At 43.3% G+C, this 16,140-nt stretch overlaps 1 protein-coding gene across 1 annotated transcript in view; it reads right to left on the bottom strand.

The window, feature by feature from the left end:
* The window catches only part of LOC144479240 (decorin-like), a 68,882-nt gene that overhangs the window by 27,030 nt on the left and 25,712 nt on the right, over positions 1 to 16,140 (bottom strand). The window contains exon 2 of the mRNA XM_078197909.1: positions 10,976 to 11,191. Coding sequence (XP_078054035.1) covers positions 10,976 to 11,186 — 211 coding nt within the window. The 5' untranslated portion in view covers positions 11,187 to 11,191. The remainder of the gene's footprint in view (positions 1 to 10,975; positions 11,192 to 16,140) is intronic.

Below are 16,140 nucleotides of genomic sequence, written 5' to 3'. Positions count from 1 at the left end.
TGAGGCAGCAGTACTAACCATTGTGCCACTGTGCTGCCCAGTTGGACAGCAATCAATGAGAACAATGCTGTACCAATGTTCAAATTAAGATCAAGCCCACTGAAGAAAATAGCGCACAAGAAGGAGGACTTGCTTTGGGTCATTCTTATCTGAAGCACCAGCACTAAGTGTAATAAACAGTCACACTGTGGTTCTTCTGTCGATAATGGAGCTAATGCACTGAAATTACTGCCTCAGGTTTAGCGTGTGCAGATGAAAACTTGATAAAGTCAACTGAGAGGATATCTCTAGGTGTGTCCATGGCACCCAGTATGGTGAGCCAACAGTCCCTGTTTTGCAGATATTGAATCAGCTTTAGTGTGTTTTGCTTAACAGAAAAATCTGAAACCCTTGCAACAGGTAAATTTTCCCAATCTCTCTCCCTGCACCACCCCCCCCCCCCCCGCCCCCACTACAGGTGTGGAAGTTAAAATGTTCAGATTTAAGTTTCATAGTATGGAAGTTAAATTGTGCAGAAGTTAAAATGTTCAGATTGAAGTTTCGTGCTTTCTCTGTACAGTAGTGGAAAATGTTTATCAGCTTACAGACCTTCAAAAGGAGTCAGTGTCTACTATTCAGCATAAACAGGCTAATCTTCATCTGGGTAGGCCCCATAACATTCTGCTTTTCGGCCTTCACCAGAGGGTGAGCAAGACCAGAGTTTTCCATAACAAATACCAAAGGCAAGATACGGGGATATGCTATGCAAATGAAGGATGAAGACAGTTCTTCATTGAATGAGAAAGGGCGAAAAGCCAGGAGTTAATTGGCAAATATGTATATGAATGAAAGATTAGAAAAATTGCTTGTTTCTGATTTGCTGTAATTGACTATAATTGCCAAGCTGTTTGTTTGTAACTTCAGAAACACTTGCAGGGAAGGCTGTGAGCTTGTTTCTCTTTGTGCACAAGTCATTAAAAGTCTCATATTGATTTTGCATGCTGTCTAGTGCTGTTTGTCCCCAAGTCGAGTCAGAGTGCCTAAGATTGCTGTTACCAAAGATCTCTGATACAGGAACCGTCAAGGGCAGGACAGACAATTTAAGAGGCCATTAAAAGATCCTCGGACAGAGATTTTCGGTCTCCGGGCAGGCGCAACCGGGAAGGAGTTGCACACTTACTACATTCAGTCTCCACTTGTGTATTTGTCTGAAAATGCTGAGTAATATTACCATGGCCACTGAGAACAATTGAAATATTTGCTCCACACATTTGTCCTGTAAGATTGTCATCAGCTACCGAAGAGTGCTTTTTTCCTCAAAAACTGGAATCGTTTTTGTGATCATCATTATAAGGACATACATGTTCCTGTGGCATTTCCAGAGTAAAGATCTTCTCCATCTCTCCATGTGTGTGGTGAAATGATGCAATGGATTTGGCACCCTGGCAGGAGTGCAGTATGAGTGATCTGGTCTGGTGGTTGGACATGGATGCATTTACCTGACAACATAATTCCTAAATCATTTTGGAATAATACAGCAATCTAATACTACCTGATGTTTACCCTTGATTTTGTTTGAGAAACAGTATTTGAGGAAAGTTTTTAAAGTTTATTTATTAGTGTCACAAATCGGCTTACATTAACACCGCAATGAAGTTTATGCATACACAACATGCAGATTTGCGGCATTTTCGTTTTGTGCCAGCGCACTGGACCCCAATTCTCGGCTCGAAGAAGTTCAGATGCTGTATTGCGCACGGGCGACCCACTCGCCATCCGCGCTTGCACGGAAATTCCCGAGGCCTGTCAGGAATTGGAGTCTGTGACCTCCCACTCACTGACGAACTAAGTCTGGCTTTTGTAACAATTTGTTTTGGGTAGCACAGTGGTTGGCACTGCTGCCTCACAGCGCCAGGTACCCGGGTTCAATTCGGCCTGTGGAGTTTGCACGTTCTCCCCGTGTTTGCATGGGTTTCCTCCGGGTGCTCCGGTTTCTTTCCACAATCCAAAGATAGGCAGTTTAGGTGGATTGGTAAATGGTAAAAAAAAAGCCCTTTTCTACCATTGGTAAATGGTAAAACAAATTGCCCTTTTGTGTCCCAAGATATGTAGTTTAGATGGATTAGCCATGGTAAATGTGTGGGGTTATGTGAATAGAGCAGAGGAAAGAGCTTGAGTAAGGTACCCTGTCAGAGTCGGTGCAGACTTGATGGGCCGAATGGCCTCCTTCTGTACTGTAGGGATTCCATGATTCTATGATTTTGTAAATGTGACTTTTGGTTGACTCAGCAAGGAGGGGAGAAAGCAGTTAAACTTTTCAAAATTAAAATCCTTGGAAAAAAACAACTCTTGTTTGTTCCGCAAACAGCAATATCTTTCACTCAGAGTTGACTATGCTCATATCGAGGTTTACAGTCTAGACAGCCCCACCCTCCTGGCTGGTGACAGAATTACACAGGGAAAGAGAGAAACATGAGGAAAATGTTGATGAGACATGAACACAACCTTCTATTACTTTGCTGCAAAAAAGAGGGAGATGAACATTAACTTAGTATCGAATTTCAACTGAGGTTTGAAACTTTAATCTTCAAGTCCATAAAGATGATTGCCTCAGCTGCAAGCTGTGATGTTTAATGAAATAGACAGCAAAATAACTCTTTTACAATCTTATCTGTTTGTTCACCTAGCTCTATACAAAGTGGCTTTACAAATTTTCACCAGGGTCATGCAAGGTCACGGTCGCAGGAGAAAGCGGGGTCAAGTAATACAGTCTAATTTGAATCATGTCTACTCTTTTAACTAATCCGGATGTCTGGCAGAACCGGATTTTAAGCAGCGTTAAGCTGCATATTTTTGAAGTTACGCATTCTCCCACCATTAGTCACTTTCCTTCTTTTCTTCAAAACAGAATGAGGTTGATGCGATCATCAGAACAGTAATTTTCCCCACTGAACATCGTGACTTCTTTCTGGTTTAAAAAAGGAAATTGCTCAGGACAGCTTCTGTTAAGTTCCTTTCCGATCAGATGTTGTAACGATTCCTGTTACAACGTTTCTCACTTTGTTCATTTTTTTTCCAACTATAAAGTCCTCAGGGTTTGCCATTGCTAAAAAGCCGTTCCTGATTAACTGGAGGGAGGACCCTGTGAAAGTGTAATCACATTTACTAATATAAAATGTTGGTTAGGCCACATTTGGAATACTGTGTCCAATTCTAGTCGCCACTCTACCAGAAGGACATGGTCGCTTTAGAGGGAGTACAGAAATGTTTTACTAGGATGTTGCCTGATATGGTGGGTATTAGCAATGAGGAGAGATTGAATAAATAGGGATTGTTCTCTCTGGAGAGATGGAGGCTGAGAAGCAACCTGTTAGAAGTTTATAAAATTATGAGGGGGATAGATATGGCGAACAGTTGGAAGCTTTTTCCCAGGGCAGGAATGACAATCACAAGGGGGAACAAATTCAAAGTAAGGGGGAAAAGGTTCAGTAAAGATGTGCAGGGGAAGTCTTTTACACAGATTCCTGGCTTGGGTCACTGTCTGTGTGGAGTTTGTACATTCTCCCCTTTGTGCAGGTTTTCTCCGGGTGCTATGGTTTCCTCCCACACTCCAAAGATGTGCGGGTTAGGTTGATTGGCCATGCTAAATTGTCCCTTAGTGTCAGAGGATTAGCAGGTAAATATGTGGGATCACAGGTAAGGGCCTTTGTGGGATTGAGGTCAGTGCAAACTTGATGAGCCGAATGGTCTCCTTCTGCACTGTAGGGATTCTATGATTCTATGATTCAGATGGTGGTAGGGGCCTTGAATGCACTGCCAAGTGAGGTGGTTGAGGCAGATACATTAGCGACATTTAAGACTTATCTGGATAGGCATGAACAGGCGGGGTGTAGAGGGATGAAGGCGGTTGGTCTAGGTAGGACAACGTGATCGACTCAGACCTGGTGGGCCGAAGGGCCTATTCCTGTGCTGTGCTGTTCTTTTCTCTTTGTTCGATTACGCAAATGCCATACACCATCGTTTCAAGGTTTCAATCTTCACTGCAGGTCGTTGAATGCAATCAGCCCCTCAGTGCCAAATTTAGTCTGACACAGAGACGTTACTAGATTCTGACTGCTCCATTTTTAATCGCTCAACATTTGGTGCCCATTGTCTAAGATTAGGAATACCCTACTCAAAATAACGTTCCTCCTTTAAGGCATTCTTTAAAGCTGACCTCTTTGGCCAAGCTTTTGGTCATCTGACCTAACATCTCCTATGTGACTCAGTGTCCTGTTTTGCTTTGTAATGCTCTTGTGAAATGGTTTGGGATGTTTAATTATGTGAAAAGTGTGATATAAATGGCATGGTGGCACAGTGGTTAGCACTGCTGCCTCAAAGTGCCTGAGATCTGGGTTCAATTCCCAGCTTGGGTCACTGTCTGTGCAGAGTCTGCATGTTCTCCCCGTGTCTGCGTGGGTTTCCTCCGGGTGCTCTGGTTACCTTCCACAGTCCAGGGGAACCAGGGGACACAGTCCGAAGATGTGCTGATCAGGTGCATTGGCCATGCAAAATTCTCCCTCAGTGCACCCGAACAGATGCTGGAGTATGGCGACTAGTGGATTCTCACAGGAACTTCATTGCAGTGTTAAGGTGAGCCTACTTGTGACAACAATAAATAAACTTTTTAAATAAAAGTAATTGTTCAGTGTAAATGACCTAATTACACGTTCAGCGTGTACTGACTGGATAGCCACAGGTCTGAGGAGTAAAGGTTACTATTTTAGCAAGTATCTCAATAATGACTCCATGGGCAGGATTTTCCAGCCTCGCTCATCCCAAACCATAAAATCCCACCCGAGGTGAACGGACCTTTCCATTCGGACCCCGCGCCCACTCCATTTCCCGTGGTGGATGGGGCGGTAAAATTCCAGCCCATATACTCTCTCTATTGATTAAATAATAGAATTGAATTCCAACAGTGCAGAAGGAAGCCATTCAGCCCACCAAGCCTACACCATCAACAATCCCATCCAGGCCCTGTCTCTGTAACCCCACATATTTACCCTGCTAATCCCCCTGACACTAAGGGGCAATTTACCATGGCCAATCAACCTAATGTGCACATCTTTGGACTGTGGGAGGAAACTGGAGCACCCAGAGGAAACCCACGCATACATGGGTAGAATATGCAAACTCCACACAGACAGTCATCCAAGGCCAGAATTGAACTCGGTTCCCTGACTCTGTGAGTAAGCGGTGCTAACCACCCTGCCGTCCATTGGAAGGCTATGGTGTAGTGGTATTGTCACTGGACTAGTAATCCAGACCCAGGATTATGCTCTGGGATCCAGGTTCGAATCCCACTACAGCAGATGGTGAAATTTGATGTCAATAAAAAAAACTAAAATTAAAAAGTCTGATGATGTCTGTGAAACCATTGTTGATTGTTGCAAAAAAAACATTGTATTCACTAAAACCCTTTAGGGAAGGAAATCTGCCATCCTTACCTGGTCTGGCTGGCCTACATGTGAATCCAGAGCCACAGCAATGTGGTTGACGAATATGGCCAAGCAAGCGTTCAGTTCAAGGGCAATCAGGAATGGGCAATAAATGCTGGCCCAGATCTCTGGCCCAGCCAGAGATGCCCAAACCCGTTAATGAATGAAAAATAATAACCCTGATGGATGAAGAGTGTGTCTGTGAAAGTTTAATGTAACATACTCTGTTGGAGCTCAGTTTAAGAACACAAGAATTAGGAGCGGGAATAAGCCATTCGCCCCCTCTAAGGTCATGGCTGATCTGATTGTGGCCTCAACTTCACTTTCTTGTCTAATCCCCCCATAACCTTTGATTCCCTTGCTGATCCAAAATCTATCTCACTCAGCTTTGAACATATTCAATAATCCAGCCTCCACTGCTCGCTGGATAAGAGAATCCCACAGACTGACGACCCCTAAGTTTTAAACTGTGCCCCCTGGTTCTAGATTCCCCCACAAGGGCAAACATTCTCTCAACATCCACCCACTCAGGTCCCCACAGGATCATCTATGTTTCAATAAGATCAGATCTCAGGTTTAAAGTGATTTGCAAAAGAAGCAAAGGTGATGTGAGAAAAATCTATTTTACACAGCGAGTGGTTCAGGTCTGCAATGCACTGCCTGGTAGCATCAGGTTCAATTGGGGCATTCATGGGGGCATTAGATGATTACTTGAATGGAAACAGTGTGAAAGGCAGGAGAATGACACTGCTACAATGCTTGTTCAGAGAGTAAGTGCAGACACGATGGGCTGAATAGCCTCCTCTGCGCCGTAACAATTCTGTAATTCTGTGATGCTTCTTGACTCCCATGAGAATCGGCCCACCCTGCGAAAACTTTCCACATATGATAACCTCTTCATCACAGGAATCAGTCAAGTGAACCTTCTTTGAACTGCTTCTTAAGTAATTATATCATTCCTTCAGTACGGAGACCAAGACTGCACACAGTACCTTAGATGTGATCTCACGGGTGTCACGTACAACTACAGCAAACCTTCTCTACTTTTATCCTTAATTCCTCTTGCGATGAACTGCAACATTCCATTTGCCTTCCTAATTGTTTGCTGCACGTGCACATCAACTTTTTGCGATTCACAGACGAAAATACTCATACCCTTCCATACTGTAACGTTTTGCAGTCCCTCCTCATTCGAATAATACACTGCTCTTCTAATTTTCCTACCAAAGTAGACAAGTTCACATCTTCCACATTATACGCCCTCTGCTCAATTTCTGCTCATTCACTTAACTTACCTAGAGCAAAGAAAAATACAGCACAGGAACAAGCCCTTTGGCCCACCAAGCCTGTGCCAATTCCTAATCCTTATTTAGACCCACTACTTTTTTTTCTATTCATTCATGGGACATGTGCATCATTGGCTGTTCAGCATTTATTGCCCATCCCTAGTTGCTTGAGGGCAATTTTGAGTCAACCGCGTTGCTGTGGCTCTGGAGTCACATGTAGGCGATATCAGGTGAGGACAACAGATTTCCTTCCCTAAAGGACATTAGTGAACCAGATGGGTTTTTTCGACAAACGATAATGGTTTCATGGTCATCTGTAGAATCTTAATTCTAGATGTTTTTTATTGAATTCAAATTCCACCATCTGCTTTGGTGGGATTCGAACCTGAATCCCCAGAGCATTAGAGTTTTTGAATGAACAATCTAGCGATAATACCACTAGGCTATTGCCTCCCTTATTGCCCAAACGCGGTTTCTATCCATTTGCTCACCTTCTGTTCATCTAAATCTCTCTGTAGGCTCTTTATATACCTTTCATAACTTCCTTCCCTACCTCTCTTGTGTCATCAGCAAATTTATCAACCCTAAATTCGGTCTCTTCATCCAAATCATTGACGTGCATTGGAAATAGTTGAGGTCCCATCTCTGATCCTTGTGGCACTCCGCAAGCAACAGTTGACCAATGTGAAAATGACACATTCATTCCCATCCCTGCTTCTTGTCAGCTCCACCAAAGATTCTTGAAGATTAAGGGACCATGGGTGAATGTGAATCCACTGTAACACACATGCCATGTGAAATTCACAGCATTCAGAGCACTGCATGTTTGTCAATGATGGTGGAAATAGTGAGAATGTGGCTGGTCCTTTGACAATCACATGTGCACAAGCCACAAGCATCACTCAGTGGCACTCAGATTGTTATTTATAAGATATGGGTACTTTTGTATATAAAAGAATGAAACTGATATTTGCTCAAAAGGCTGAGGGGTGAAAATATGCTGGCTGGCGTGTAACAGAGCCATGTGAAGGTTCCTCGCCTGTGCTGAGGTGGTTTTTCTGAGCCTAGGGTGCCAAGAAAGGGGCATATTTAAATTTGCCTTGGGGGCAATAATGAGCCGGGATTATTGCCGCCCGTTGCAAGATTATGCCCCTTTACTTTTGAAAATGTGATTTTCAACTTCCAACTAACTGGAATTTTTGCAACTTGAAATGAAACGGAACAAACTGCTTAGAAATGCAAGGCCACCTTCCAAGGTGCAGGTGAAAACTAACAAATCCAGAGACCCATCCATGCTGCTCACTGTCTCAGAAAGAGACATTAAAATTGTGACGATACTGTTCCTTTAAGAAATGTATTTGTGTCACGTCTCTTGTGAAGGAGGTGTTAAGGTTCAACTCTGTTTAAATGATACCAATTAGTCTACAACAGACAGCCCACCTGCTGAGCATGCATAAGGATAATTTCTCCTAATTTTGGGATATCTTTTTAAATCTGAGTTAATGCAGTTTTGTTATTGTTAGTTGTTACTTGTGGTTGTCCCCTAGGGTTTTAGAGTAGGGTTTAATTAGGTTGATTGACAAGAAGAACTTCATATGAATGGGTGGAGGTAGGCTTACAGAGAGACAAGCAGGCAGTTGCTGTTTGAAATTATACAGGGCAGTAGCTCTTTCTTTCTCTCTCTGGAAATTGAAGTTTGTGACCTGCTAGAAAACAGGCTTCTCTTCCCAGATGTCTGCAAAAGGCAAGAGGTGTTTTCTCCCTCTCTCACTGGAGTTCTGCTATGTGAAGACAGGTTTTCCTCTGGAGGCTGCCGTCTGAGAGCCAGAAGACAAGTGTCTCTTTGTACCTCTGTCCAGAGGGGTTAAAAAGCTGGAGTACTGGTAACTCATGTAAGCCTGTGTGCTTAGCAAACTGATTTTGAAGAGGAGTTTACGTCTGTGGGGATATTGCTTAAATTGGAAGTATTTATTTATTAGTCATAAGTACGCTTACATTAACACTGCAATGAAGTTACTTTGAAAATTCCCACGTCGCTACACTCCGGCACCTGTTCGGGTACATTTAGGGAACATTTACCATGGCAAATCCACTGTGCCACTAATAAAGATAGCTAGCAGTTAAGAATTATAGCCTATAATATTTAAGTGTTTCAATTGGTAAAAGTTTTGCTGATTCATTTTGTTATAGTTAAACTGTTGTTAAATAAAGTTTGTTTTTAAAAAAGCTTCCTAGTTGGTCAATAGAATCACACCTGGAGTGAAACACCTTAATCGCAGAATCCCTACAGTGCAGAAGGTGGCCATTTGCTCCATCGGGTCCACACTAACTTTCCGACAGAGCATCTTACACAGGGCCCCCCCAACCTATCCCCATTACCCCATGCATTTGCCCACTAATCACCCTAACCTACACATCTTGGAACATTAAGGGGCAATTTTGCATGGCCAATCCAGCAACCTGCACATCTTTGGGCTGTGGGAGGAAACCGGAGCACCCGGAGGAAACCCACACAGACACAGGGAGAACATGCAAACTCCACACAGACCTTACAGAATCTTAAGAATCCCTACAATGCAGAAAGAGGCCATTTGGCTCATTGAGTCTGAACTGACAAAAATCCCACCCAGGCCCTATCCCCGAAATCCCTTGTATTTACCCTGATAATCCTCTGACTTAGGGCAATTTAGCATGGCCAATCAACATAACCCACACACCTTCGGACTGTGGGAGGAAATCGGAGCACCCGGAGGAAACCCACGCAGACAGAGAGAGAATGTGCAAGATCCACACAGTCACCCGAGGCCGGAATCGAACACAGGTCCCTTGTGCAGTGAGGCAGCAGTGCTAACCACTGTGCCACCCTAATATTCCCACACTAACACCAAAATCAGAACCAGTTGGGGTCTAGGCTAACTTCATAATGTATCTTGGAGTTTCTGATCTGGTCTAACAAAATGCCGAGAGCTGAATATTGTGACAAGTGAAACGCAGGGAATGTCAAAAATGTTTCCAACAGAGGAAACAGGCTGAAAAGTTGCACTCCTCTCCCACTCTCTCTTTTGAAACAAGTGTATTAACTAATTCTGACATCAACTTTACTAGAAACCTATCAGTAAACTGAGATCTTGTAATAATTGTAATATGTTTTGCATCTGACCGCGTTCACAACACCAACTAATCCAAATTGGCCACAACGTTTAACAATCTACATCTCTAGGACAAGCAGAGGACACTTGAACTTATATTCTTTTAACCTATTTTTATTGAACTCTAACCTTTCTTATTTCTGATACCTGCTTGTGCGTGAGATCACATTCTTAATTTTTTTTTCTCGGGTAATAAATTTGCTCTTTGTTTAACTCAAGAAAACCTTGTTTGATTGACTCCTTATTGCTCACTGTATGAATCGCTAAATATATTCTGATTTGTAAAAGGCATATCCTCATGAAAAAGAGACTAAACTAAGGAGGTTGAATACAGGGGAGCCAGTTCAACTCTTTCTGTGTGTCTATAACAAAGGTATTCATATGTGTGTTCGCATGTGCCAATAGTAGGTAAACACCAAGCTGTAATGGCCATTGAGTTTTGCCCACTGCCTAGACTCAGAAAGAGAAGGGTTGCTTGAACAAGATGCTGAAGTACATTACAATGTAACCAAACATGAGACGTTGCATTTGGGAGAGGAAAAGAAAATCATGGACAAAAGAAAGAAATTCAGGATTTATATGGAGCTGAAAGACCCTTCAGACACAGCAATGTCTAAAGAAAGAATTTTTTGCTTCAAAATGTCCTCGTGTACTCAAAGCAGGAAATTGTTTATGGGCAGCATAGTGTCACAGTGTTTAGCACTGCTGCCTTACAACACTAGGGACCTGGGTTCAATTCCCAGCTTGGGTCACTGTGCGGAGTCTACACGTTCTCCCCCTGGCTGCGTGTGTTTCCTCCGGGTGCTGTGATTTCCTCCCATAGTCCGAATGACATGCTGGTTAGGTGCATTGACCATGCTAAATTCTCCCTCAGTGTACCCAGATAGGCACCGGAGTGTGGAGACTGGGAGATTTTTACAGTAACTTCATTGTAGTGTTGACATAAGCCTACTCGTGGTACTAATAAATAAACATTTCTGAATGAACTACTTTTATTTTGGAAGGGAACCAATCCTAATGACAAACATGGGCAATTTCAATTGTGCTTTCCTGCATTATTAATAGTTTGAGCCTTCCTTACCTAAATTTGAGCACTGCACCACGCTCATGTGACAGCGACACCTGGGTGGGCATTTGTATCGGTGGACGACAGGAATCTCAGGGGTTGGTCCAGCTGCAGATCCTGCTTCCTCGCCCACAAAGTCAAAGAAACTAGACTGCTTGAAGGGCTTTGCCTGGCAGAGCATGAATGCCACCAGACACGATATGAAGACCTGAACAGCTCCACTCATGGTGACTGAAAAGAAGAAAACATCAGGATCTTAGCATCTGTGTAAGTTGTTGCTGCTCGCTCTAGTCTAAGGTCTAACTTACAACAACACTTCCAATTCTTAATACTCCCCATTTACACAATGCCAGACAAAACATGGACTTACTTTGAGACAATTAATTTAAATAATATGGTTTCATGCCCTCCCTTGTAGTCTTCCCTTTCTCAGCTACGAACTACCCTTCAAAGAACATGTTGGTAGCCAACACCCATGTGCTTCACACCTGGGGAGATTCAGGTGACTGACTTCATAGCATCACACTACCAGCAATTCTTTACAACCTCCATCAGCTCGACTGTTCTCTGGGATCTTGGGATCCCTCCAGTTCTGATCTCTTGTGAATCCCCATTTTCATTGCTCCACCACTGGCGGCCATGCCTTCATCTACCTATGTCCTAATCTCTGGAGCTCCTTCCCCAAACCTCGCTGCTGCTCTAATTCACTCCCCTCCTGTAAGATGCAACTTAAAATCTATCTCTTTTGAACAAATTTCTTGTCACATAGGAGCATAGGAATTAGGAGCAGAAGTAGGCAAATTCAACCCTTCGAGCCTGCTTTGCCATTCAATTAGATCATGACTGATCTCTCCCTGGTCTCATATCCACATCCCCACCTGTCCCCCATTTCCCTTTATCTCTTTTTTATTAGAAATATATCTATCTCCTTCTTGAAACTATTCAACGATTCAGACTCCACCATGCTATAGGGCAACGAGTTCCACAAATTCACCCTCTGCGAGAAGTAGTTCCTCCTCATCTCAGTTTTAAATCTACCACCTTGCAACGTATACTTGTGGCCTCTTGTTCTAGATTGTCCCATAAGGGGAAACATTTTGTCTACATTTACTTCATCAATCCCTTTTAAAATTTCATACACCTTGATCAGATCTCCTCTCATCCTTCTAAACTCCAGTGAGTATAAGCCCAAACTGTTTAATCTCTCCTCATACGTCAACCCTTTCATCCCCGGAATCAATCTGGTCACATGCCATGTTACCTCTTAATGTGACTCAGTGTCAAACATTATTTGCTAATGCTTTTGAAAAGCACCTTGGGCCATTTGTCCATGCTACAGATGCTATACAAATACAAGTTGTTATTGTTGATGTGACCGTCTCATCAGTTGTTCTTGCTGCACTGGCGGTTCAGTAATTACAAATCTAAAGCACTAATGGACTCGGATAGATTAATTTCAAGAAAATAGTCAATAAATAGTTGCAAAACATTGATTTTTTAAAAATATTTCCACTAGTTTTGAAATTGAGAGTTTTATTAAATACAAAGAATTACAATCATGTTCCAGGAATTGCTTTCTGTGAGAAAACAGGCACATCATAAACACAAGAGCAAGTGAAAGTGAGGGAACAGGAAAAATTCTATGAACCCATCCCAGCCTATTCCTCACAGTCAAGATAGAGACATTCCCCATACATCCAGAGCCATGTAATTTACCAATTATCTCCAAATGTAATAAGTGAAACAAGCATACATTTTAAAATAGATTGGAGTAATGTGTCAATGGTAGCTCAATTGGTAACACATTGGCTTCCAAATTGTCAGATTCTGGATTCCACTTCAGGACTTGTACAAAACGAACAAGGCAGCTACTCCTATTGTGTTTTCATAATGATTGGGTAAACATTTTGTGGGTCCATTTATTTAAACGAGGCGCATGAGAGCATATATATATACATGGATAAAAAGCTTGAAGGCATCAGTAGCAGATCTGGACATGTCCAGTCTGACATTCCCAATTAAACCTCCATTCCCAATTGCTGGGAAAATTTTTATGGCTTGCTTATCTGGTTCAGACACACCTGAATCAGGAAACCAATGCTTTGCACACTGTTTAAAGATATGGTACTCAGACAGTAGGTCAGCTACATTCTAATTCAAACTGACGACTTTTGTGGACATTCTGATAATTTAAATCCAGCCCACACCCTTGGTCAGTTGCCTTTCCTGACTATGCTCACCCGGTCCCAGACCATCGGTGCTCTGTTCCACTCACTGAACTAACCGGCTATATGATGCAATCGCACTAAAAGGGCTTACCAGCTTTTTATTTGAGCACCATCTCTGTCTGCTCTGTGCATTCAAAGCTTTTCTGTGCCGTCACCACGCTGTGATTTCAACACTGACATTGCAGCTTCATTTCGGTCTGACCAAAGCGTTCAGGGTCATCTCATGCCAAACAGCAAAATCTAAGAGCGTTGACTGGTCGTACCTGTATTTAATCTTGCTGCCACTCTGTTTGACCATCGCTGAATACCATGTTGTGTTTTCATAAAGATATAAATGCACAATCACTCATAAAAAATTACATCCCTACAAAGCAGAAGGAGGCCATTTGGCCCATCAAGTCCGCTCCAACTACAATCGCACTCGGGCCCCATCCCCATAACCCAATACATTTACCTTGCTCGTCCCACTGACATTAAGGGCCAATTTAGCATGGCCAATCAACCTAACCCACGCATCTTTGGACTGAGGAAGGAAATCAGAGCGCCCGGAGGAAATCGACGCAGACACGGGGAGAACATGCAAACAGACAGTTACCCGAGACTGAAATTGATCCTGGGTCCCCAGCACTGTGAGGCAGCAGTGCTAACCACTGTGCCAGTGTGCAGCTCTGGGTTCATTTAGACTAGGGACATAGGAACATTTAACAAAGGTAGAAATATTCAAAACATCAGCAGCAGAGGTGTGTGTGTGTGTGTGTGTGTGTTGCTCACAGACCACAGTGAATTTGAGGATGGATCACATGACACACCTACCTTCTAATGATGACATGCCACAATCCCTTAAATATATACAATATATTGCAACCCCTCTGATTGTTGGACTGCTGGAGGTGCTTTCCTTTGGGTTAACTGTTAAACCAAGGCTCTCACAGGTGGATATAAAAGATCGGTTGGCACTATTTCAAAGAAAAGCAAGGAGATATCCCTATGTGCTGACCAATATTTATCCCTCAATCAACAAGTAACATTCGTGCCACATAATTGCCAGGCAATGACTATCCAAAACATCTTGACATTCAATAGATTAACCATCGCTGAATCCCCCAACTGGGGGGTTTACACTGACCAGAAACTGAACTGGACTAGCCATATGAATATTGTGGCGACCAGAGTAGGACAAAGGCTAGGAATTCTGCAGTGAGTAACTCACCTCCTAACCCCCCAAAGCCTGTCCACCATCTACAAGATGCAAGTCAGGTGTGTAATGGAATACTCTCCACTTGCCTGGATGGATGGAACTCCAACAACATCAAGAAGCTTGACATCATCCAGGACAAACTAGCCCGCTTGATTGCTACACCTTCCATGAACATTCACTCCCTCCAGCACTGATGAACAGCAGCAGCGGTGTGTACCATCTACAAGATGCACTGCAGGAACTCACCAAGGTTCCTTAGGCAGTGCCTTCCAAATTCATGACCACTTCCATCTAGCGGTACAAGAGCAGCTGATACCTGGGAACACCACCACCTGAAGGTTACCCTCCAGGTCACCTCCCATCCTGACTTGGAAATAGATCATCATCCTTCATTGTCACTGGGTCAAAAATCCTGGAACTTCCTCCCTAACAGCACTGTGGATATACCTATAGCATAGGGACTATATTAGTTCCAGAAAGCAGCTCATCACTGCCTTCGTAAGGGCAACTCGAGAGAATGTACTGGAGAGGGTGCAGAGGAGATTTACCAGGATGCTGGGATGGAGCATTTAAGTTATGAAGAGAGATTGAAAAAGCTTGGGTTGTTTTCGTTGGAGCAGAGAAAACTGAGGGGCGATCTGATTGAGGTGTTCAAGATTATGAGGGGCATGGACAGAGTGGATAGAGAGCAGCTGTTCCCCTTAGTTGAAGGGTCAGTTACGAGGGGACACAAGTTAAAAGTGAGGGGTGGGGGGTTTGGGGGGATTTGAGGAAAAACTTTTTTACTCAGATGGTGGTGACGGTCTGGAATGCACTGCCTGGGAGGGTGTTGAAGGCAGGATGCCTCACATCCTTTAAAAGGTACTTGATGAGTACTTGGCATGCCATAACATTCAAGACTATGGACCAAGTGCTGGCAAGTGGGATTAGGTGGGCAGGTCAAGACATTTCATGCATCGGTGCAGACTCGATGGGCTGTAGGGCCTCTTCTGCACTGTGATTCTGTGATTCTAAACTAGGGATGGGCAATAAATGCTGGTCTAGCTGGTGATGCCCACATCCCATAAAATATTTTTAGATTTTAAATGCATATTATTAAGCCATTATCACATTGTTTGTCGGAGCATGAAAATTGATTGCTGTATTAGTGAGGACACTTCAAAAGTACATAATTCGCTGTAAAGTGCTTTGAGATATCCAGCAGTTGTAAAAAACATCACATAATTGCAAGTCTTTCTTTATTTTCTTTCATAATAAAATTCTGATATTCACCTCAAAGCAGGTGAAAAAGTTGGGACGGCATGGTGGTACAGTGGTTAGCGTTGCTGCCTCACAGTGCCAGGGGCATGGGTTCAATTCTGGCCTCGGGTCACTGTCTGTGTGGAGTTTGCACATTCTCCCCGTGTCTGTCTGGGTTTCCTCCGGGTTCTCCGGTTTCCTCCCACAGTCCAAAGGTTTGTGGGTTCGGTGGATTGGCCATGATAAATTGCCCCTTAGTGTCGGGGGATTAACAGGGTAAATACGTGGGGTTGCGGGGATGGGGCCTGGTTGGGACTGTTGTCGGTGTGGGCTTGATGGGCCGAATGGCCTCCTTCTGCACTGCAGGGATTCTATGATTCTATAGCTCAAGTAAAATCTGGAAAATTCTTCTATGAATCCTTTAGGCGATTGATTTACAATATTCACTGAGACACTGTTTAGTTCAACAATTGAATACATCCAACGTCCAGTAAGACTTCCATTTTCCTACAGTT

The sequence above is a fragment of the Mustelus asterias genome, chromosome 25 (assembly GCF_964213995.1).
Source record: "Mustelus asterias chromosome 25, sMusAst1.hap1.1, whole genome shotgun sequence".
Taxonomy (NCBI): Eukaryota; Metazoa; Chordata; class Chondrichthyes; order Carcharhiniformes; family Triakidae; genus Mustelus; species Mustelus asterias.
The sequence above is the reverse complement of the archived record's forward strand: the minus strand, read 5'-3'. Positions and strand labels throughout refer to the sequence as shown.